At 44.2% G+C, this 25,221-nt stretch overlaps 1 protein-coding gene across 2 annotated transcripts in view; it reads left to right on the top strand.

Moving 5' to 3' along the window:
- The window catches only part of Kcnh1 (potassium voltage-gated channel subfamily H member 1), a 375,946-nt gene that overhangs the window by 14,896 nt on the left and 335,829 nt on the right, over positions 1 to 25,221 (top strand). For both annotated transcript variants that reach the window (XM_045141565.1, XM_045141564.1), the window contains exon 2: positions 20,655 to 20,778. In XM_045141565.1, coding sequence (XP_044997500.1) covers positions 20,655 to 20,778 — 124 coding nt within the window. The remainder of the gene's footprint in view (positions 1 to 20,654; positions 20,779 to 25,221) is intronic.

Genomic DNA, 25,221 nt, shown 5'->3' with positions numbered 1-25,221 from the left:
TGGTTTGCCTAATGTTCCCTTTGAATTGCTAAGGCCAGAGGCTTTTGATCTGCTCTGGGTCCTGGGAGGCAGGCCTGTGTAGATCTCAGGTGTTGGCTGGCTGGCTTTCTGATTGGGAGCATGCTGTGGGAGATGGGAGGGCAGAGACAGCTCTTTCCCGTGATTGATGGTCACTTCTCCAGCCCACTTTCCTTGGGTCTGCATTGGGTTAGGAGGTGGGTGCTCCATGCTTCCCCTCAGAGGATTCTGAAGCAGGCTGTCCTAGCTGGGGCTGCCTCCCAGCACGGAGCTGCACACAGCTCTTTCCTACTCCAGCTTCTGCTGCCTTGACATTTCCAGGTTCTGGCGTCTTATTCCAGGAGCCAAGGAATACACACAGACCTCCAAACAGCAAGAATTTTTCTTTAAAGAGACAGTGCAGCGGTGGGCTACTTGAGCAAGGCTACCCAGGCGCACGGGGTGGCTTCGTGGGGTTTCTTTTTAAGGTGCTAGGAAAAAGGAGAGCTGGTGACCGGGGGTCCTGGTTTGGGTGGTTTTGGTTTGATCACTTGGGTTATATAAGCCTTTGTTCACTATGCATGTCTTTTCCCATGATGCATTTGATTTAATAATATGTACACCCAATCATACATAGTCATAAGATGGTAAATAGGGAATTCTCCCTAAAAAGTTCACTCAGAGGACTGAGTTTGCCTAACTGCATATGCACCTAGTTCAGGTTAGTCTGGCCCCCTGTCTCCCATCTCCATTTCTGGGTGTGGTCTGGGGCATGTGGGATATGGAAGCCAACTCCAAAGGATTACAAGGGAGGGACTATCACACTGTTTGAAGTAGACATGCATGCAGCTCCATGTAGGTGGGGGTCCTTGGTGCCAAGTGCAAGTTAGGAAAGGTGTGTGCAGTCCCACATTACTAAGCCACCCCTATGCATACCTGCCTTTCTTCAGGAACTTCACATTGGTATGTAGAAAGCTGGCATGGTGGGAAAGCTTACATCATAGAAATTGGCAGATGCTGCAAATTAGGTCTCTTCCTCACTGAGGGTAGGTTAACCAGAATGCTACTTCCTCTGCCACACCTGTCCCTCCTGTAGTTAACAGTCTTCAAGGAACCGGTCTGAATAGGCCAGTGTTCTTGACGGGACTAGACCAGGTAGCTACTTATTCTTTCTCTGGACAAAATAGTTTCTCAGCCTTTTGGCCAGGCTGCTGGGGGCCAAGAGGGTGAATGTGTCAAGGTGTGTATTTAAGTACTGCGTGTGCTCTGCCCGTGAAGGCTGTGTGCATCACCCTGAGGGTGAACTGTGTGGAGATGTGTACTCAGGTGGTGTGTGTGCTCTGCCCGATGAAGACCATGTGTGCTGTCCTGGCACTGGTTTGATGACATACTTTCATGTTCTCTCTATCTTTTCTTAGTTTGCAATCTAGAAGCAAAGAAACAGCACAAGTGTGCAGTTTATCCAAGACGTTGGAAGCTAGTCAACAGGAGTTATGATCATGAGCTGCAGCTCCAAGTGTGCAGAATAGCTTTTCTCACCTGTGGCCAATGGTTTGATATGCCTCCTCTACCTTTTTGTTGTAGCTCTGTTCTGTGGGAGCTCTCACGGTTCCCATTTTACAAGGGTAGAATCTGAAGTTTATTTAAAAAAATATTTTATTGATTTATTTACAAGCAAGGGAAAGAATGAGAATGGGTGCACCAGCGCCTCCTGGCACTTCAAGTGAATTCCAGATGTGTGCATCACTTTGCATATCTGGCTCTACGTGGGTACTGGGGAATTGAACCCAGGCCACCAGGCTTTGCAAGAAAGCACCTTTAACTACTGAGCAATCTCTCTAGGCCCAGGCTGAAGTTTAAAGGGATGAACTCAGGCACCTTAGGTTGATTTCTGATGGTAGAATCTTAAGAAACTTGTGGCAAATACAAATTCTCTCCTCACGGCATCTGGTGAGTCAGGGGCCCTGAGGCCGGGTCCAGTGATCTGAGCTCTGGGCAGCCTTCTGCGCAGTTCCGATGGACATGGCGGTGGAGAGCCATCACTTCAACGACAGCCGCACCCAGTTCTTCATTTGTGAGATAAGTGCTTGGCTGCCAGGCACATGTGCTTGGGGATGAATGTGTGAGGGTCAGTGGACTTTTTCTCTGTTGACTTCCAGATAATTTCCCATCTTGCCCAAGTCCCGTTCCTGCCTCTGGAAATGTGACCAAAATCTCACTTCTATCCTGGGATCTTCTGGGCCCGTCAACCCTGGCTAGAGGTTCCTGGAATTTTAAAACTGTGGCTTCCTTGGCGCTCATCTTCCCCAGTCCTCCTTTCATTTATAGAGAGGCTGACGGAGCCCTGTCTGCTACTGGCTGCCTTCTCTTTGTTGTTGGGGCTATGTTCTTTCTAACTTTGCACCTGTTATGTGAGGCTGGGAAGCTGATGTTTCTGCTCAGTCTGACAGTTTGAAATGCTGACTGATATGTTTTTTTTGTTTGTTTGTTTTATTGACAGCTTCCATACTTACAGACAATAAACCATGATAATTCCCTTCCCTTCCCCACTTTCCCCTTCACACTCCACTTTCCAATATATCCCTCTACCCATTTGTCTCTCTTTTATTTTGATGTCATCTTTTCCTCCTCTTATGAGGGTCTTGTGTAGGTAGTGTCAGGCACTGTGAGGTCATGGGTATATAGGCCATTTTGGGTCTGAACCATTGCATTGTAAGCAGTCCTACCCTTTTTTGGCTCTTACATTCTTTCCACCACCTCTTCCACAATGGACCCTGAGCCTTTGAAGGTGTGATAGAGATGTTTCAGTGCTGAGCACTCCTCTGTCACATCTTATCAGCAATGTGGTACCTTTTGTGTCATCCCAGTGGTTACCACCATCTGAAAAGAGAAGCTTCTCTAACCAAAAGTGAGAGTAGCATTAATATATGGGTATGAATGTGAAGTATAATACTTACAGGGCAGTTTAGTGAGCATAATATATGCATTTAGCCAGACAAGAGTAGGTGTTACACTCTTAAGGCTCATGACCTCTCCTATCATAGACTTTTGATTAGGTTTTCAGTACCAGGCATGTATTCCCTCCCATAGAGCAGACCTCCAGTCCAATTACAGAGCGGTTCATTTCCCCCATAACAGACATGCCACTATTGCACCTGTTGGCTCACTTGGCCTGGATGGTCAAACTTGAGGCTTTCAGTGTCCACTGTTTTTTTGATGGCTTCTGTCTTCCATAGGGCTGCATGCAGTGCGCTTTTTCCAGTTTTCTGTTAGCTGGTCTATAGGGAAGAAGTTTTCAGCTCAGCCTCAGTTTGATTTCTTGGTGACCTTGCAGCCTAGGCATGTGGAGTCTTTAGCACTAGGGTCTTATTATCTATTCCTGGTAGGAAACCAAGAACCTTGTTAATAGCCTATAATATTTTGGGGCATCAGGGACCTCCTTGGTCAACAAGTCACTGGAAGGTATCCCATCCCTGGCACTGAAATTTTTCTATTAAGAGTCTATGGCTTCTGGGTGTGCCGTTATCCAGAAAAAGTAGGTCATCATGTGGCTTATTCACAATATCCTGAATTTTTTTTTTTTATTTTTTATTTTTTATTTGAGAGCGACAGACACAGAGAGAAAGACAGAGAGAGGGAGGGAGAGAGAATGGGCGCGCCAGGGCTTCCAGCCTCTGCAAACGAACTCCAGACGCGTGCGCCCCCTTGTGCATCTGGCTAACGTGGGACCTGGGGAACCGAGCCTCGAACCGAGGTCCTTAGGCTTCACAGGCAAGCGCTTAACCGCTAAGCCATCTCTCCAGCCCAATATCCTGAATTTTGATTAACCCTTCCCCCATCCTTCTTCTACTCAATCTCTTCCCTGGGCCTCTCTTAGGCCATTCTACCCACAGTAATCTGTTTATCTACTTACATATATACAATATCATCCTCTTAAGTCCACCCCTCTCCTTCCTTCCTCATAGCCCTTTTCTAGCTTACTGGCCTCTGCTACAGGTTTTTACTCCAGCTCACACACAAGTCTGAACATTTGTAAGTAGGATATACATATGAGAGACAACATGCATCATTTGTCTTTCTGGGCATGGGTTACCTCACTTTGTAGAATCCTTTCCAGATACATCCATCATTTCCCTGAAATTTTCATAATTTCATTTTATTTACTGCTGAATAGAATTCCATTGTATAAATTTGCCACATCTTCATAATCCATTCATCAGTTGAGGGACATCTAGGCTGGTCCCATTTCCTAGCTGCTGTGAGTAGAGCAGCAATAAACATGGTTGTGCGAGCATCTCTAAGGTAGTAAGAAGGGTCCTTGGGATATATGCCTAGGAGTGCTATAGCTGAGCATATGGCAAATCAGTTTTTAGCTGTATCAGGAACCTCCACACCAATTTCCACAATGGCTGTACCAGATTACATTCCTACCAACAGTGTAGAAGGGTTCTTCTTTTTCCACATCCTCACCAACATTTCTTGTCATTTGTTTCCTTGATGATAGCCATTCTGACAGGCATGAGATGGAATCTGAAAGTAGTTTTAATTTGCATTTCCCTGATAGCTAAGGATGTAGAATATTAGAATATTTTTAAAAATATGTTTATATGCCATCTGTATTTCTTCTTTAGAGGACTCTGTATTTAGTTCCTTAGTCCATTTAAAATACATATATTTTTTGTTTATTTTATTTATTTGAGAGAGAGAGAAAGAGAGAGAGAGAGAGAGAGAGAGAGAATAGGTGCTCCAGAACCTTCAGCCACTGCAAACAAACTCCAGATGTGTGCTCCTCCTTGTGCATCTGGATAATGTGGGTCTTGGGGAATTGAGCCTTGAACTAGGGTCCTTAGGCTTTACAGGGAAGTGCTTAACCCCTAAGCCATCTCTCCAGCCCCCCTTAGCCCATTTTAATTGGATTATTTTATTTCTTATTATCTAGTTTTCTGTGTTCTTTGTATATCCTAGATATTAATCTTCTGTCAGATGTATAGCTGGCAAAGATTTTCTCCCATTCTATAGGTTGCCTCTTTGCTCTATTCACAGTGTCCTTTGCTGTACAAAAGCTTTGTGATTTCATGAGGTCTCAGTGGTTGATTACTGGTTTTATTTCCTGAGCAATTGGGGTTATATTCAGAAAGTCATTGCCTGTGCCAATATGTTGAAGGGTTTACTCTACCTTTTCCTCTAGCACTCTCAGAGTTTCGTGTCTGATATTAAGGTCTTTGATCCATTTGGACTTGATTCTTGTGCATGGAGAGAGAGAAGGATCTATTTTCATCCTTCTACATATAGATATCCAGTTTTCCCAGCACCATTTGTTAGTGAGGCTATTTTTTCTCCAATGTATGTTTTCAGCATTTTTGTAGAAAATCAAATGGCACCTGGATTTACATCTGGGTCCTCTATTCTGTTCCATTGATTTACATATCTGTCTTCATGCCAGTACTATGCTGTTTTTGTTATGTTGGCTTTGTAATGTAGCTTAAAATCAGGTATGGTGATACCATCAGCCTTATTTTTGTTGCTTAAAATTGTTTTGGGTATTTGAGGTTTTTTGTACTTCCAAATGAATTTTAGGATTGTTTTTTCTATTTCCGTGAAGAATGCCATTGGAATTTTAATGGTTATTGCATTAAATGCACAGATTGCTTTTGGCAAAATTGACATTTTTATAATATTGATTCTTCCAATACAAGAACATTGGATGTCTTTCCATTTCCTAGTATCTTCTGCAATTTCTTGCTTGAGTGTTTTAAAGTTTTCATTGTAGAGATCTTTCACTTCCTTGGTTAGATTTGTTCCAAGGTACTTTATTTATTTATTTATTTATTTATTTTTGAGGGAATTGTGAATGGGAATGATTCCCTTCTCTGTATGTTTGTTGTTAGTGTATAGAAAAGCTACTGATTTAGCTACAGATTTCTGTGTATTTATTTTGTATCCTGCTACATTGCTGAAAGTGTTTATCAGCTCTAACAGTTTTCTAGTAGAGTCTTTAGGGTCCTGTATGGATAGAATCATATCATCTGTAAATAATGATAATTTGATCTCTTCCTTTCCAATTTGTATCCTTTTTGTAAGTGTCTCTTGTCTTATTGCTGTAGCTAAGACTTCCAGTACTATATTAAATAATTATTAAATATTAATAATTAAATAATTAAAAAATGAGACAGTAGACACCCTTGTTCCTGATTTTAGTGGGAAAGTTGCAAGTTTTTTCCCCATTTAGCATTATTTTGGCTATAGGTTTTCATAAATAGCCTTTATTCTGTTGAGACATGCTCCTTCTATTGAGTGATACTTTTTAAAAAAACATTTTGTTTATTTTTATTTATTTATGTTTGTTTCTGTTTTTAGTTTTTTTCAAGGTAGGGTCTCACTATAGCCCAGACTAACCTGGAATTCACTATGTAGTCTCAGGGTGGCCTTGAACTCATGGCAATCCTCCTACCTCTGCCTCTCAAGTGCTGGGATTAAAGGCGTGCGCCAACACACCCCACTATTTTTAAAATATATATTTTTTTAAATTTATTTATTTGAGAGCGACAGACACAGAGAGAAAGACAGATAGAGGGAGAGAGATAGAATGGGCGCGCCAGGGCCTCCAGCCTCTGCAAACGAACTCCAGACGCGTGCGCCCCCTTGTGCATCTGGCTAACGTGGGACCTGGGGAACCGAGCCTCGAACCGGGGTCCTTAGGCTTCACAGGCAAGCACTTAACCGCTAAGCCATCTCTCCAGCCCCACCCCACTATTTTTATTTACTTATTTGAGAGCAACAGACAGAGAGAAAGTGGGAGAGAGATCGAGAGAGAGGAAGAAAATGGGCACATCAGGGCCTCCAGCCACTGCAAATGAGCTCCAGGTGCTTGCACCACCTTTTACATCTGGCTTGCATGAGTGCTGGGGAATCGAGCCTCAAACTGGTGTACTGGGGTCCTTAGGCTTCACAGGCAAGAGCTTAACCACTAAGCCATCTCTCCAGCCCCTTGAGTGATGATTTTTAAGGCCTTAAGTTCTTGCAGTCAGATGAAGTCCTGCTTTATTGTTTCCCATCTAGCTAGAGCACCAGGACTTACACTCCACCCAGGCTGAACTCAGTGACTTTTCTCCATATTCTCTTCATTTAAAATGCCTCTTTCCAGCTGGGCTTGCTGGCGCATGCCTTTAATCCCAGCACTTGGGAGGCAGAGGTAGGAGGATCGCCATGAGTTCAAGGCCACCCTGAGACTACATAGTGAGTTCCAGGTCAGCCTGATCTAGAGAGAGACCCTACCTCAAAAAACCAAAACCAAAATAAAATAAAATGCCTCTCTCCATCATCCTTCCCACCCCTCACTCTCACTTGTCATAGCAATGCCTGAGTTCCCCGAGTCTTCCCGTCAGTGTGGAAACGAGGGTGATCATGTATTGTCCATCACAAAGGGTCATGGCCGACACTCTACCACATGAGCAAAGGTTACAATCAAAAAGTGTGACAGTTATCAATGTGGACATGTACATGGGAGCCATTGAATACGTGAAACTCGGGCTGGAGAGATGGCTTAGCGTTTAAGGTGCTTGCCTGAAAAGCCAAAGGACCCAGGTTCAACTCCCAAGGACCCACATATGCTAGATGCAAAAGGTGGCACATGTGTCTGGAGTTTGTTTGCAGTGGCTGGAGGCCCTGGCATGCCCATTCTCTCTACCTGCTATTTCCGTATCTCTCTGTCTCTCTCAAATTAATAAATAAAAATAAAAATATAGGAAAAAAGATGTGAAACTCAGAGAAAGGGCAGGCGAAGGTTCTCCTCATGTGAGAGATGGTAGTGTAAGTGGGCTTGCAGGCCATCTTAGAAAGGTAGTAGATAATTCAGAGCATTCTGTAGGTGGGGGAGGGCTGTAGGCGTTTATAGAGGAGCAATAAGTGATTTTTAGAGACACCGTCCAGAGAGCAAACAGTGGCCCGAGGCAGTTCTCTGGGATGCAGGTATAGTTTGGTTTTTCTGTGGAGCTGGTTTAGTTTTCCTCAGCCAGTGAAATTTCAGTCAGGAGACAGAAATCATGCTCTTCTTTGCCAAACCTGGACTCTGGTGGAGCTGCTCGCTCTCCAGAGGAAACCCGAGAAGGAGGCTCAGGGAAGCCGGGGAGGCTGGCGAGGGGAGACCTTGGCTCTGGGACGCTGCCCGGCCCGCTCCCGAGTGCCCCCCTCTGGGATCTGGGCAAGTGCTCCCCGTCCGTGTCCCTGTGGCCCCTCAGCCTCCCAGGACTCTGCACTGGTCTCACGCTCGCGGCTAGGCCTTGCTTTTGGTCTCCCACCCATGGGAGCCCGCCCGGCAGTTCTGGCTCACGTTCCCACACGCACCACGGGCCTGTCCCCTCTCCCGGCCCAGGCGCCTGTCTTCCCCATCTCTCCTTCCCCATCGTGTCTGATTCCTGCCTGTCTGCTGTTTGACGCCACCCACATTTGGTCTGTCCGTAGCTCCATCTTTCTGCCGCTGTCTACTGACTGGTCTTTACCATTGTCTGTCTGTGGTTGTCTGTACCGTCCATCTGTCCATGCTTGTTGTCTCTGCCTCTGTCTTTCCACCTGTACCTCTGTTTGTCTGGCCTGAGACCCTGCCCTTTTGGGGTTCTGAATCCCCATTTCCCCGTTTGCCACCAGCATGAGTGTGTTCACCCATGTCTGTTCATCTCCACAGACCTGTCAGCCTAATGCCCAACTCTTTTCTTTTCCTCTTTTCTCTTCTTTGCTTCTTTTAAAAAATTATTTATTTTTGCTGGGCATGGTGGCACATGCCTTAAATCCCAGTACTTGGGAGGCAGAGGTAGGAGGATTGCCATGAGTTCAAGGCCACCCTGAAACTACACAGTGAATTCCAGGTTAGCTTGAACTAGAATGTGACACTACCTTGAAACACCAAAAAAAAATATTATTTTAAAAAATATTTTATTTATTTATGAGAGAGAAAGAGAGAGAGAGGGAGAATGGGTGCACCAGGGCCTGTAGCCACTGCAAACAAACTCCAGATGCATGCACCACCTCTGCATCTGGCTTATGTGGGTCTTTGGGAGTCAAACTTGGGTCCTTAGGCTTCACAGGGAAACACCTTAATTGCTAGGACATTTCTCTAGCCCTCTTTCTTTCTCCTCCTTCCTTCCTTCTTTCCTTCCTTCCTTCCTTCCTTCCTTCCTTCCTTCCTTCCTTCCTTCCTTCTTTCTTTTTTCCTTCTTTCCTCCCTCCCTCCTTCCCTTCCTTCTTTCCTTCTTGGCTTTTTGAGGTGAGGTTTCTTTCTTGGTCAGACTGTCCTGGAATTCACTATGTAGTCTCAGGCTGGCCTCAAACTCACTGTGATCCTCTTCTCTCCGAGTGCTGGGATCGAAGATAGGCACCACCACACCTGGCTTCCAACTCTTTCTTCTAGAGAAGAAATCAAGCTGGCCTAGCACTGCTGGCAGCTCGTTTGGTCAACTGAGATTCTGTGAGAGTCTTCTATCCATTCAAGGAAATACTGTTGTCACTAAAAAGATCTTTGAGTAACACAGGAAATAATGCAGATTTAGCCTTAGAAAAAACTTTTTCTAGTAATAGTTAATACTTTGAACGATGTTCTTTGTTGTTGTTGTTTTGTGTTTTTGAGGTAAGGTCTCACTCTATCCCAGGCTGAACTGGAATTCACTATGTAGTCTCAGGGCGCCCCCCTCTTTATTTTTTTTTTACTTTGGAATGAATTTTTTTGTGTTATACTTTTTTTGTGTGTGGTATATATGTGTATACATCTTTGTGTGCATGTGCATGTGTGTGCGCATGTGAGAGTGTGTGTGTGTACCGGATGTTGATGTTGATGTTGTGTGTTTTCCTCAATTGATCTCCCCCTAGTTTTCTGGGATATTTTGGGAGAAACGATGGTCTCTCTCTGAGCTGGGCACTCAGTGCCTCACCAAGGTTAGCTAGTCAGCAAGCCCTGCGGACCTTGTTTGGTTCTCCAGCACGAGTGGGTGGTGCCGTGCCCAGCTTCTTCTGTGGGTGCTAGGGATTGCAGGCAGGCCTTCAGGCTTGTGCGGCAAGCTGGAGAGATAGCTTAATGGTTAAGGCACTTGCCTGTGAAGCCCAAGTCCCAGGTTCAATTCCCCAGTACCCATATAATCCAGATGTATAAGGTGGCACATTGTTTGCAGTGGCTAGAGGTTCTGGCACACCCATTCTCTCTCCCTCTCTCTCTCTCTCTCTCTCTCTCTCTCTCTTTCTGCCTCTTTCTCTCAAATAAATCAGTGAATAAATAAAACTATAAAAAACTTGACTAAGCTATTGAGCCCCTTCTAAACAATGATCACATAAACAAATGCTTCTTAGCAGTAATTCACCACACCACTATCCTCTTACTAAGTAAATATCTTCCCATAATAAAAGATAATGTGCATTTCTGACATCTTTCCATTCCTTTCCACACTGCTTGTGAAGCTGACTCACCTATTTTTATTGCTTTAAAACCCTTAATTTGATGCTGAATAAAGATGGCCATGTTTTTGAGACCATGTACTTAGGGGTAACTACCCAGAAAACAAAGTGCTTGAGTTTGCTTTTGAAATTGAAATTTCTCTTCCCACTGTAATTTACTGACTTAATAAAAAATGTATTTTTGTAGGATATTAAAATCTCAGATGATGCAAATAACTATTGAATCTCTTGGGAATTCAGTTTGTTTGGTGCAAATATTGGGCCCTTGACAGTCTAGAAGAGTCACATTTGGGGGATTTTGTTGTGGCTGAACCCAAGAGCCACAGGATGGCTTTGGCTGATATTAAGATGTGAGGTGTTTGACTCTGGCGCAACATACTGATTTAGCTTCTAACTCCTCTTCCCACCTTCTTCTTTCCCCCCAGATATTAGCAAGTCTCGATCTCATTTACTTAGAAAGTAAAGTTGGGCATGGTGGTTCACATCTGTAATCCCAGCACTGAGTAGGCTGAAACAGGAATATGGCTTTGAGTTTGAGGCCAGTCTCTGGGATACATAGTGAATTTGAGGTTAGTCTGGGGTACAGAGTGAACTCTGTTCCAAAAAACCAAACAAGGGCTGGAGGGATTGCTTAGTGCTTAAGGCATTTGCCTGTAAAGCTAAAGGACCCAGGTTCTGTTCCCCAGGACCCACATTAGCCAGATGCACAAGTGGTGCACAAGTCTGGAGTTTGTTTGCAGTGGCTGGAGACCCTGGTGTGCCCATTCTCTCTCTCTCTCTCTCCCCCTCTTTCTCTCTGTCAAATAAATAAATAAAAATAAAAAACATTGAAAAAAAGCTAAACCAAACCAAACCAAACCAAACCAAAATAAAACAAAACAAAACACAAGGAAGTTCCTTGGATGGAGTTTTCTTAGGTTCTGGGCTTGGTCTGGGCTTCCTGTGTGTTGGCTCTTGTCACTCCTCTGAGTTGTCATCTTTCTGTTGCTTTGTTGCCCCGGGGGATGGACCATGCATTTCCACTCTGTCTTGCTATTTAAAGAGTATGTGTCCTGGGGTCTTGGGAAATGGCTTAGCTGCTAAGGCATTTGGCTACAAAGTTTAAGGAAGGACCCTGTTTCGATTCCCCAGGACCCACGTAAGCCAGATGCACAAGGGAGCACATGTGCCTGAAGTTTGTATGAAGTAGCTAGAGGCCCTGGTGTGCCCATTCTCTCTCTCTATTTCTCATAAATAAATAAAAGATTTAAAAAAACGAGTATGTGTCCTGCATAATCTGTAACATTACAAGGCTTCAGGAAGACTGCTGTTTTCTGAGTAAGACATCTTGAGTTACTAGAACCATACTGGGAAGTATTTACTATAGTCCTCCAAATCACCAGTGTTGGGAGGGAACGATAAATTCGTGTGAGCGGCTCGCTGAATATGTCTTTTGTCTGGATAATTGCCTAAACTGAGTCACTTTTCTAAGTCATTGCTTTGGTAGGGTTAGCCTTTGTTATTTGAGGTAATTATGATGAAAAGCGATTTTCTGATAATTTTCTTTTAGAATATCTCTGTGTTAAGCTTTATGGGCAAATGGTAGGTTTGGGATGAGTGTGACGCATGTAACATGTGGGGCAGCTTGGCTTGCTCCTCTCAGTTGAATAAACGTACTGATAGGAGAGGGAAGTCTTTCGGAATCTTAGATGATGCCTTGTTTTTATTTATTTATTTCATTCTGTGAACTGGAGTAAGACTATGGTCTGAGGGAAGTAGGATTTAGGAAACCTTTCATATAGTCTTGGGCTGCGGTCCTCAGGGAGAGGATGGTAGTGCAACCAGGCTGATGTGCCTGAAAGACTTGGGGACACTGGGAGTGTTGGTGAGAGCCAGTGACTGAGTCACGCCTGGGGCGGCCAGCGTGAGCCTGCGCAGTGCAGGACAGCAGACAGCGGCGGAGTCCGGCTTGTACTTCAGCACAGACGCTCTTCTTGCAGAGGGCAGTTACCTTGTCGTCGTTCTGTGCCCATGGGTCCCGCACAGTGGAGCAACGATGCACACAGCCTTTACTTTGTGTTAGGCGCTACCAGTGATCTAAGATGACACTTAGAGGCTGTCTATGCAAATGCCATGTCCTTTAAGGAGCCTGAGCACCTGTCTGCTTTAATGTCCTGGGCAAGAGGCCATGGAACCTAAGACATGGAGGGATGACTGTCATGACATTCTCTCTTTCTCTCTCTTACTCTCTTTATGGTTGTTTTGCTTTTAGGACATTTTTTTACTTATTTATGCATGTGCCACTAGATTCTTCAGGTACTGCAAAATTGAACCCGGGCCACAAGATTTTGCATGCAAATGCCTTTAACCACTGAATTATCTCCCAAGCCCATTTTTTGCTTCCCCCTCCCCCCAAACATTTATTTTAGAAAGAGAGAGAGAGAGAATAAGAATGAGCATGCCAGGGCCTCTTGCCACTGTGAACTAACTCCAGGTGCATGCACCACCTTACATCTAGCTTCACATGGGTACTGGGGAATTGAACCTGGGATGCCAGGCTTTGTAAACAAGCATATTTAACTGCAGAGCCATATCTCCAGCCTTGTTTTTGCTTTAGAGGCAGGGTCTCACTATGTGGTCTAGGCTGGTCTTGAACTGGCAATCCTACCTCATTCAGTCTTCCAAATGTTGGAATTGCAGGTATAAGCAAGAGCATATCTTTTTAAACATTTTGCATTTGTTATTTGACAATTTAATCCTTGCATTTTGATCTTATACACCCCCGTCACCTTCCTCCAACACCCTGTCACCCTTTCATTCTTGCTGAACCCCCTCTTCTTATCACCAGTTACCAATGGCTACAGCATGGAAGAGAATAACTTTCCTTCCCTTAGCAAGCAGGAATTTCTATTAGCTCCTCAGGGAGAGGTGGGGCCTCCTGTGTCCCTGTCCTGTCCATGATGGAATGTTGCTGGGCCCCATCTCGTTCAGGTAACCACAGCTTTTGTGAGCTCATGAATGCAGTAGTCATGTCCTGTCCAGACGACAGTGCTCCACAGCACTCTTCTCCATCCTCCAGCTCTTACTGTTTGTCCATCCTCCTGGGATATTCTCAGCCCCAGAAGGTGTGATGTAGATGTACCACAGAGGGCCACGTGCTCAGCGGTCACCCATTTTCACCGCTCTGAGCAGGAGTCAGCAGGAGCGCATCTACTGACTGGGCCTTACTGATCCCCACTGCATACAGGCATTTTCAGTGTGTGCAGGTATGTGATCAATACATGACTGACTGCTGTTAAGCCCTTGACAGTATTGCACTTTCATTAAGATCACACTTCATACTCCACGCCCCGTCTCAACCACTCAGCAGAGCAGAAGCCCTGCACAACACAGCTCTCGTGAAGTGTATTGTATTTAAATGTGGTCCGGGTGGATGGTCAGTGTGGGAAGAACCTGGAGGGCTTCACCTGGCCTTTCCTCTGGGTTATTCATGAAGAGTGTCCCAGGGCGATTTGGCAGTGCTAGGACTCAGGTAAGTAGTCTCCCTCTGAGCATAGAGCTCACGGATTCTGCTAGACGAGACAGCCAGCGAGCTCAAAGGATTCCTTGACTCTGGTTCCCCAGTAGGGGTGATATACATACACCACCATACCTGGACTTTATGTGGGTTCTGGGGTTCCAAACTCAGGTCCTCATGCTTGTGAGGCAAGCCTGTTACCTTCTGAGCATCTCCTTAGCCCTGGAAATGACACACTTTCCTCCCTTCTCTTTGAGCCCTGGGGCAGAGAGGGAATTCTTAGAGTGGTGGCTTGAATGAAATGTCCCCCATAGGCTCATGGTTCCCCAGCTGGTGGCAGCTGTAAGGCTTTGGGAGCCTTGCTAGCGGAGATGGGCAGCTGGGGGCAAGCCCTGAGGTTTGTCAAGCCCTACTGGATGGTGAGAGCTAGCTCACTCTGACTGCTTCCTTCCTGTGGAAATGTGATGCCTAGCTCTCAGCCACTGCTGTATTCCCACCGTGATAAAGCTTGCCCTGAAGACCATAAGTTGAAATTAACCTTTCTCTGCCTATGAGCTGCTTCTGGTTGTGTGTTTTGTCCCAGCAACTAGAATATAACAGTGCACCTAGACCTTCTTTTGTCTATAACTTCTTTTTTTTTTTATTGAGAATGTTCATACATGAACATAATGAAATGTGATTATTATCCCCTCCCCTGACCTTCTTTTGTCCCCTCTCCCATACCCCATTCCATTGAACCCTTTCTTCTTTTTGACTAGTTCTTTTTATTATTTTGATGTCTTTTTATCTGTATCCTCCATCATCCGTGTCTAAATGTTGACAGGCCAATACTGAATAGGTCTTGGGGAGGTAATGACAGATGCTGTAAGGCCATGGATGCAACAGTCACTTCATGTTGTTACAACAGCACCCCAAGGTACTTCTCCTTATCCTCGGGCTCTGGCATCATCAGTATTATTATTATTATTGTTGTTGTTGTTGTTTTTCAAGGTAGGGTCTTACTCTAGCCCAGACTGACCTGGAATTCACTATGTAGTCTCAGTGTGCCTCAAACTCATGGTGATCCTCCCACCTCTGCTGTCTGAGTGCTGGGATTAAAGGCTGCGCCACCACGCTCGGCTTCCGAACATTCTTTATGTCCTGTACTATAATGTTTCCTGAGCCTTGGAAGGTGTAGTAGAGATATCTCATCTAGCTCTGTTCACTCAAAAGCCTCTTATTTCCAGCTCCTTGATGAGTTTTGAGTCTTCCTAGTAGTCACTGCCACCTGCACAAAGCAGCTTCTGTGATCAAAGGGGAGAGCAGCATTAATCTATGGGCATAAACATGATACAGATATTTAGAGATCAATTTGATAAGTACAGCAGATTCATTTAGTGGAATAACAGTAATAGATTTCCCCTCCAGGATCTACATTTTTCCAGACATAGGTTTTTGACTATATTTTCAGTACTGGGTGTGAGTTCCCTCCTGTGGAGTGGACTTCAGATACAATCGTGAGAGAAACCGGTAACCCATGCAACAGTCTTGTCAGTATTGCGCCAGTAGGTACACCTTGCCTGGCTGGTCACTTGTATAGCACACAGGGTAGACCCACCATTGGGTAAGACTGTTGGTAACTTTTCTCCCCCAGCAGCCTGCATGGGACTTTCCAGCACTGTGACAGCTAGCCACAACGGTGCCTTTAAGCTCAGTTCCAATGGTTTTTCATTGTCCTGTACCTGACACATAAGAGGTCTCCCCAGTAGGGTTTTACTATCTAGTTCTAAGAGGCTGTGTTGTTGTAGGGGCTCATGGGTCCCCCTGACCAATCACTCCTTGGGAGGTGTTCTACCCCTGATTCTGAGGTTTCCTTGCAACAGCCTGTGACTTCTGAGAGCAGAATTGCCCATTTCCACAGGGAGTTTTTGCCTAAACACACACAATCTCTCTCTCTCTCTCCCTCTCTCTCTCTCTCTTTGAAGTAGAGTCTTGCTCTTTGACAGGCTGACCTGAAGTTCACTATGTAGTCTCAGACTGGCTCAATCTCACAGCAAGCCTACTACCACTGCCTCCTAGGTACTGGCATTAAAGACCTGCATTACCATGCTTGGCCAAACTCCCCCTCTCTCTTTTTGTTTAAGGAAATACACACACACACACACACATATATATAGTTTTTTATTTTTGGCTTTTTTGAAGTAGGGTCTCACTCTAGCCCAGGCTGACCTAGAATTCACTATGTAGCCTCAGGGTGGCTTCAGACTCACAGTGATCCTCCTACCTCTGCCTCCCATGTGCTGGGATTAAAGGTGTGCGCCACCATGCCTGGCTTAATTATATTTTTAACTAGCTAATGAAGAAGTGGGTTACCCTATGGCTTTTTCATAATGTCTTTGGTTCTGGTTGAGCTTCCCGTCCTGTCCTCCCTTCTGTTCTCTTCCCTGGCCCCACTCACACCTTTCCTTCTCCAGCACTCCACCTCCTACTTACATGGCCGCTGTCCTGTCCCCTGAAGCCCTCCCCGCTTCCCCAGTCATGATTCCTTTCCAGATTCTTGGCCTCTACTGTCCCTTGTTCCAACTTACATAGTCAAAAATTTAAAGTTAGTATCTGCATGTTCATCTATCTTTCTAACATGTAGCATCTATCTTTCTGAACTTGGGTTACCTTACTTTTTTTCTTCCAGTTTTATCCATTTTTAAATGAAACTTATAATTTATTCTATTTATTTATTTATTTGAGAGAGTGAGAGAGAAAGGGAGGGAGGGAGGGAGAGAGAGAGATAGATATATATAGAGAGACAGAATGGGCACACCAGGGCCTCCAGCCACTATAAACGAACTCCAGACACATGGGCCCCCTTGTGCATATGGCTTACCTGGGTCCTGGTCCTTTGGCTTTGCAGGGAAGCACCTTAACCACTAAGCCAGCTCTCCAGCCCTCATAATTTATTTTTCTTTACAGCTGAGCAAAACTTCATTGTGTGTATATATGCATCACATCTTCATTATCACTTATCAGTTGATGGATGGTCTGGGCTGGTTCCATTTCCTAGCTATTGTGAAAAGAGCAGTAATAAACGTGGATGCACAAGAATCTCTATAGTAAACTGCAGAGTCCATAGGGTAAATGCCCAGCAGTGGTACAGCAGGGTCACATGGTAGTTTTTTTTTAAAAAATTTTGTTTATTATTTTTATTTATTTATTTGAGAGTGACAGAGAAAGAAAGAAGCAGATAGAGAGGGAGAGAGAGAATGGGCGCGCCAGGGCCTCCAGCCACTGAAGATGAATTCCAGATGTGTGCGCCCCCTTGTGCATCCAGCTAACTTGGGTCCTGGGGAATCGAGCCTCAAACCGGGGCCCTTAGGCTTCACAGGCAAGTGCTTAACCGCTAAGCCATCTCTCCAGCCCACATGGTAGTTTTTTATTAGCTCCATATCAATTTCTGTAATGGCTGTACCACTTCACACTCCAATCAACAGTAAGTAAGGGTCCCTCTTTGAATTTGTAGACTTTCTGTCACATCATGGAAGGGAATCTTCCTCCCTAGGAGCTGTCTTCTCTTGTGTGGGCTAGTAGTGAGAGGAATCTGTTTGGGATTTTATCCTACAGGGAGAATCCTTTGACTGGACCATCAGTAGATTGATACACCTCTTATTTTTTCTGCTTTCTTATTAAAGGAAGTTGCCAGGGGCTCGTCTTTTTTCCAGATGGGCTGTAATGGGGACCCCAGGAGCCGTGATTATGATGAGCACCTTTAAAAGATGAGCAGAATGCTTTTAGAATAAACTGAATTAATAATGAGAACTTGAAGTTTATCCCACTTGTACACCTTATTAGTTTCAATTAATGAAGTTGTCCTTTCTGATTAACTTAGTTATAAATTACATATTTACTCACTTTTATCAACATAATATATTTTCACGATTTAAAAAAACCCACAACAACAAACCCAAACTGGGTCAGGCATGGTGGTGCCTGCTTTTAGTCCCAGAACTGGGGAGGCTGAGGTAGGTGGATCACAGTGAGTTAAGAGGCCAGCCTGGGTCTACAGAGGGAGTTCCAGATTAGTCTGAACTAGAGTGAAACCCTGCTTTGAAAACAAAACAAAACAAACAACAGCAACAGCAAAGCTGCTGCCAGGCGGGGTGGTTTATATTTGTAAGCCAGCACCTGAGAGTCTGAGGCAGGAGGATTATGGGTTTGAGGCCAGCCTGGGCTGCAAAGGCTGCAAAGCAAAACTGTCTCAAAACATCAATATAAAACTGAAGAACTTCTTAACAAAAGTAACTACCTCATTCCTGCCTTCTCTTGCATCTTGCTCATCAGAGGCCCTGCATCTTTAACTCCATAGGTTCTTCCATGTCTCTAGATCATATTTATTATTTATTGCCTGTTCCTAGACAATCAGTTTTAGATATTTGTAGACTTTTGTTAATTTAGATGAGGTTTTAATTGAATATTATTCCCTTCTTTCCAGCTAATATGATTATATCATTCCCTTACTGTTTATATATTTTTATTTGTATTTGTGTATTATACATAATTATATGTTTTTATTATATCAGCTTTAGACACCATCTTATGGTTATTCTCATTTATCTCTAAGTTTTAATAATCTGTATTTTCAGTGCTAGAATTGGAGAGAGTACATCCATATGCTTAGATAACTAAAGATCTCCTGCTTGGAGCATGGGTTGGTTTTAGAAATTGGAAATCAATGAGGCATTTACTTATTACAAGAATTATGTGGGAAAGTGATTTGGTTTCTCTTCCTTTTTTATTTTAAAAATATTTTACTTATTTATTTATTTATTTGTATGGAGAGAGAGGGAGAGAGGGAGAGAGAGAATGGGCATGCCAGGGACTCCAGCCACTGCAAATGAACTTCAGACTCATGTGCCACTTGTGCATCTGGCTTATGTGGGCACTGAGGAATCGAACCTTGGTCCTTAGGCTTTGCAGACAAGCACTTTAAGTGCTGAGCCATCTCTCTAGCCTTCTTCTTGTATTTTTTGATGTTTCAAATTCTCTTTTCTGCTTCCCAATATTTAAATTCATTATTTTTTTAACTTTATTAACTTTTAAGTCTTTCAAATTAACAAGAAAATCATCAGTCACTGTTCCCCTTTCCCTGACCTTGCTTTCTTCCGACGGCTCTGTTCTCTGAGCCAGCCTGCCCTGGTGCTCCTGTGGGTCTCCTGTGCAGTTCTGGCATTTGGAGAGCTTTCTTGGCTGCTTCCCATGTGCACGTCTATACTATCCTTATTCTACTTTCACAGTAGGCTTGAGCTTGTAGGCTTATGCCTTCATTTCTTGAAAGTTGTAATTTGTTCCTTTGAAATAGACCAAGCTGTCCCCAAGGAAGGGGCGCTCCCTCATCCTTCTCTGCATGGTCTTGGCTTCCCACAGCCTTGGCTCCTCTCAGTCCTTGCTTCCTTCACAAGTAGTAAAGCAGTCTCACCTTCAGTGGTTTGTGTGAATTGTAACCATTTTTACTAACCTGTAAGTTAAGAGAGCAACTCACCTATGGAGAGTGTGACCCCATGCACACAGGAGAAGATGGTGACTTCTAGTGTAAATAAATTATAAATGCTGGTGTAGAACAAAATTAAACTGCTAGTTAGATAAGAACCATGAGCAACAAACACTCTCCAGCTTATGAAAAGGAAAGGCTTGCATGCATTTCTTTATTTTATTTTTTAAATTTTTTAATTTTTTTAATTTTAGAGAGTGATAGAGGGAGAGAGAAAGAAAGAGAGAATTGGTCCGCCAGGGCCTCAGCCACTGAAATATAATTGCAGATGCTTGTGCCACCTAGTGGGCATGTGCAACCTTATACTTGCCTCACCTTTGTGAGTCTGGCTTATATGGGATCTGGAGAATTGAACATGGGTTCTTAGGCTTTGCAGGCAAGTGCCTTAATGGCTAAACCATCTCTCTAGCTCCATCCCTCTCTCCCTTCCTCTCTCCCTCCCTCCCTCCTTTCCTCCCTCCCTCTCTCTCTTTCTCTTTCTTTCTTGTTTTTTTGAGGTAGGGTCTCACTCTATCTCAGGATGACCTGGAATTCACTAAGTAGTCTCAGGTTGGCCTTGAACTTATAGCGATCCTTCTACCCATTTCTTTTTTTTTGAGGAGGTTAGATGGAGGTGAATATTTTGTGGAGTGGAAGGAGCCAGGCTATGATGATGATTGCATTTAAGTCCAGATGTTTTTTTGGTTTATTCCATGAGGGTGGATGGTGGCTTTTCTACTATGTGCCCTGTGAGGCAGGGCCCACTGCCTCCCTCTTCCTGTGGACTGGTCAGAAAGTAGTCAGGATCAATAAAGCCATTTGATGTCTCTTGGCCAAAACACTGACAAGGCTAACATGTAAGCCCAGGAGAAATGACTTCTGGCATTTCTCTTGCTCTGTATTATTGGGAATACTTTGAGTGGAAATTAAAATTAGTACTTGACTATGTCTCATAGGAACTCACTGAATTTCTGTGGGATTCCTGGTTGGTGGCTAATCATGCTTCTTTTCTATCAAACAGCAGTGACCTTGGTTAGCATTTGAACTCAGAAGTTTGGAACATTCAATCCCGAAGTGTGGTTCTTTTGGTCTGGGGCCTAATTCTTGAACAAGAGACAATGTTTTGGAGATAAGTACAAATGTTTGGATTGGTTGATTATATCCTTACTGAATCTCAAATGATGTCTTATCCCATGTGTCTTTTTTTTTTTTTCTCTTCTTTTTCAGATACAAATTTTGTGTTGGGGAATGCCCAGATAGTGGACTGGCCCATTGTGTACAGCAATGATGGGTTCTGCAAGCTGTCTGGCTACCACAGGGCGGAAGTTATGCAGAAGAGCAGTGCCTGCAGGTACTTACTTTGCAGGTTCGGCCAGCAAGCGGCCGACAGGGCATTCTTAAGAAACAGAAAGTGGACTTTCAAAGGGGGGTGGGGGGAGGGAGGGAATATTGTTACAATCATGGAAGTTGTCAATAAAAAAAAAAGAAAGAAACAGAAAGTGGCTTGCTTACTCACTTTGGGATTGCCTTGGGTCTCCTTCCGGGGTCTTTGGGGATTTTGTCTTCTCCAGCTTGTGCATGTGCAGGGATCTGGGGGTCAATGTTGTGAAGCATGCTCCTTGTAGCTGGCACATCTACAGTTCGTGGGATGGGCACAGCTAAGGAAACTCAGAAAATCTGAACTCAAGTGTTGATAAGGGTTTAGATTGAATTTAATGTGAAAAGCTTAAACAAAACTGTATGAAGAAAAAATAATAACTTTTGATGATGAAGCTTTAAAAAATTTTGAACAGTTTACAAAAGAGTAGCTGTAAGGCTGGAGAAAAGGACATGGAGTGTTTCTTTGGCTCAAATACTTTACTTCAGAACAAGTGAGCTCGTGTTTTGCTGCCTCCTCCTTGGTGCAGCTATATCTTTCTGTGATCTCCTTGCAAATTGTGCAGGCAGCACGGTGTGCGTTTGCGTGGTTACTGCCGCACCCTGGGGCCTGGCATGAGAGGAACTCGTTCTAAGCATCCTCGAGGTTGAGCTGGGCACGTAGCCTGGATCCTGCCCGACGTGCCTTCTCAGCCCTTCTTCTGTGGCATCTGCATGAGGTGGAATCACTTTTCCTAATCTGTCAAATCAAGGAATAAACTCATCTGTGAGGCGTGGGAAGCCTGTCTGACTGAGCCTGGCCTTCCATTTCCAGAGCAACTTTTTCATATATTAAATCAGACAAGTTGCTTTATTTTGACAAAAGTATTAACTGTTCAGAAAGTATTTTAATTTTCTTAAATTTTGGGTTGTTGAGATTGACAAATACTCAGAGCTTTAGAGCTCATGACTCTTTTTTCTCTTTGAAAAAACACATCTCATATTTATTCATCATTCTGTTTTAATTTTTTTTATTATTGACAACTTCCATAATTATAGACAATAAACCAGGATCATACCCTCCCCCCACTTTCCCTTTTGAGACTCCACTCTCCATCATACCACCTCCCTCTCTCAATCAGTCTCTCTTTCATTTTGATGTCATCATCTTTTCCTCCTATTATGATGGTCTTGTAAAGGTAGTGTCAGGCACTGTGAGGTCATGGATATCCAGGCCATTTTATGTCTGGAAGAGTGCATTGTAAGGAGTCCTACCCTTCCTTTGGCTCTTACATTCTTCCTGTCACCTCTTCCAAAGTGGACCCTGAGCCTTGGAAGGTGTGATAGAGATGCCTTAGTGCCAGAGCTCACAACTCTTAATACAATAGGATTCTCTCATGCTGTGTGTTCCTCTCTGCTTAAGCATCAGTCTGTCTGTCCCTCTCCATCTTCTTCTGTTCTACATACTCACAACTGACAGATCACAAACATTAGTGTCATTTTTATTTTATTTTATTTTATTTTATTTAGTTATATATGAGAGAGAGAGAAAGAGAGAGAGAGTCAGATAGAGAAAGAATGGGCCTTTAGTCACTGCAAACAAACTCCAGATGCATGTGACACCTTGTGCATTTGGCTTAGGTGGGTCCTGGGAAATGGAACCTGGATCCTTTGGCTCTGCTGGCAAGTGCCTTAACCACTAAGCCATCTCTCCAGCCTTAGTATCACTTTATAGTGTGGTAAGAACAATGTTTCATTACTTTTATTCTCCCAGACTGCTGTAATCACTGTTAGCAAATCAGATAAAATATTTTACCAACTTTTCCCTTTCTTTCTTTCTTTCTTTCTTTCTTTCTTTCTTTCTTTCTTTCTTTCTTTCTTTCTTTCTTTCTTTCTTTCTCTCTCTCCTTCTCTCTCTCTCTCTCTCTCTCTCTCTCTCTCTCTCTCTCTTTCTCTCTTTCTTTCTTTCTCTCTCTCTCTCTCTCTCTCTCTCTCTCTCTTTCTTTCTTTCTTTCTTTCTTTCTTTCTTCTTTTGTTATTTGAGGTAGGGTCTCATCCAGCTCAGGCTGACCTGGAATTCACTATGAGTTTCAGGCTGACCTTCAACTCATGATGATCCTCCTACCTCTGCCTCTGAAGTGCTGAGATTAAAGGCATGCGCTAGCATGCCTGGCTTTGTATGTGTGTGAACATGTATGTGTTTATAGGTGCATGTGTGTGCATGGGGAGGTCAGAGGTTAAGTTCAAGTGTTTTCCTCAATCTACCTACTTTATTTTTTTTATTTTTTTTAAATTATTTTTATTTATTTATTTATTTGAGAGTGACAGACACAGAGAGAAGGACAGATAGAGGGAGAGAGAGAGAATGGGCGCGCCAGGGCTTCCAGCCTCTGCAAACGAACTCCAGACGCGTGCGCCCCCTTGTGCATCTGGCTAACGTGGGACCTGGGGAACCGAGCCTCAAACCGGGGTCCTTAGGCTTCACAGGCAAGCGCTTAACCGCTAAGCCATCTCTCCAGCCCTATTTTTTGAGACAGGGTTTCTCACTACTCCTGAAGCTTGCAGATTTGGCTAGATAAGCAAGACAGCAGGTCCCAGGAACCCTCCTACCTCTGTGCCCCCCAGTACTGGGTGTATAAGTGTGTACCTCCATGCCTGACATTTTACATGGGTGCTGGGGCTCACATGCTCATGTGGCAAGCAATTTACTGATTGAGTCATCTCCCCTGCTCTGCTAACTTTTCTGTTACACCTTTTTGTATTTTGATTGTTTTTGAGGTAGGGTCTCACTCTAGCTCAGGCTGACCTGCAATTCACTATATATTCTCAGGGTGGCCTCGAACTCATGGCAGTCCTCCTCCCTCTGCCTCGTGAGTGCTGGGATTAAAGGTGTGTGCCACCATGCCTGGCTGTTAAACCAATTTTAAACAACTGATTCAATTATCTGAATGTGTCCCTCCCCTCTGTGCCCATCATATTCCTGATAGTCCAGGAGCCCCTTTAATTTGCTGTCTACTGTCCAGGCACAGGTGTGCTCACCTGCCTGTAAACTGGGGTTTGAAGGGGCGCATGAGCCCAGTGAGAGCAGCGTATCACTTGGCATTCGTGTCTGTGAAGACTCAGCGACGCAGGGCTCCCAGCGTGACCTCAGCGTTATTACCTCGTGACGGAGCTGAGGCCACATCTAACACGGCGTTGCCCAAGTGGAGGCTGCTCATGTGGAGAAGCAGCTCCTGAAGGGAGTGTGCAGAAACCGTCTTGTTCCCAGGCAGGGCTAATTTGGTTTCAATCTGTTCTTCTTTGTAGAGATATTACTGAGCTCAGTTTTGTGTTCCTGGCATATAGATAGTGCAGTCCCAATGTGGCACTCTACAGAAGGACAGACACAGACTGTCACATCTCCCAGTGGTCTGAAAGGGCCATAAAGTAGCAAAAGCTACGTGAAATTCGTAAAATCAACAGCAAGAGTTCTCATCTTAGAGAGTGCCAGAGTTTAGAAGCCTGTAGAAAACCCAAGGCTGGTTTGGTATCAAGCCAAGCACAGTGCTTGCTTTGGAGGTTTGGTTTTTAGATCAGGAATTGTGCTCAGCCCCTGAGGTTCTTTGTAACTCTAAAATTCTATGATCCTGTGAGTCAAGAAAAAGCTAGACTATTTAGCGAGAACACTTTTGGAAGCTGGCAAGGGTAGACTTAGGAGCCCACAGCACTGAGTCTGCACTGCCAGGGCTGGAGGAGTGATCACAGCTCATTCCTAGTTGTTGCCTAATGGCCTGAGGACCACAAGTGGCCTCTGTGAGAGAAGCTGACTTTCCAGGCCGTCCAGAGATGGCCTTTCTCCTCAAGCATCTTGCTGGTGTCCCAGGCCCCGGTTCATCCTACTTCACTGGGGTGTAATGTGCTCCTAGGAGATAAGGCTTTGTCTTTAGGCCAGAGTGTGGACACGGGAGAGTCCGGCAGTGTCCTGTCCTCTGCTCAGCGCCAGCCTTTCTGTGCAGAGCTCTGACTGCCCGAGGTTTTCTCTAGCTTTGTTACATGTTGCATTTTTGCTCCCTGAGGCTACTTTTCTCCAAATTTGGGAAGCAGGGAGATGTATTACTAAAGACATATTCACAAAAGAGTCATACAGGATTTTATTCTCTCAACCTTTTAAAACCAAGGCTGTTTTTCTTCGTTGGAGGGGTGGGCCAGGAGAAAGTGGCACAAGGGGCAGGACTGCCTCTTTCCTCAGTTCTGCCTAATGTTTACAGCAACGCATTGCATCCTTTTCTTACTGGGCTGGTGGATTTTTGTGGTCTTCTCTTTCTCTCATTTTGGTTTACTTTGTTAGGAGTTAAAAGAAGAAAAAATAATCTGTGGTTCAAATTCACATAGCCATCTTTGTTGGAAGTCTCCCAGAGTTGTGTGTGTTTTAATTAAGTGAAATCCGATTTTGTTTCTC

The sequence above is a fragment of the Jaculus jaculus genome, chromosome 1 (genome assembly GCF_020740685.1).
Source record: "Jaculus jaculus isolate mJacJac1 chromosome 1, mJacJac1.mat.Y.cur, whole genome shotgun sequence".
In the NCBI taxonomy this organism is placed as follows: domain Eukaryota; kingdom Metazoa; phylum Chordata; class Mammalia; order Rodentia; family Dipodidae; genus Jaculus; species Jaculus jaculus.
Note: the sequence above shows the minus strand (reverse complement) of the source record. Positions and strands in the feature narration are given on the sequence as shown.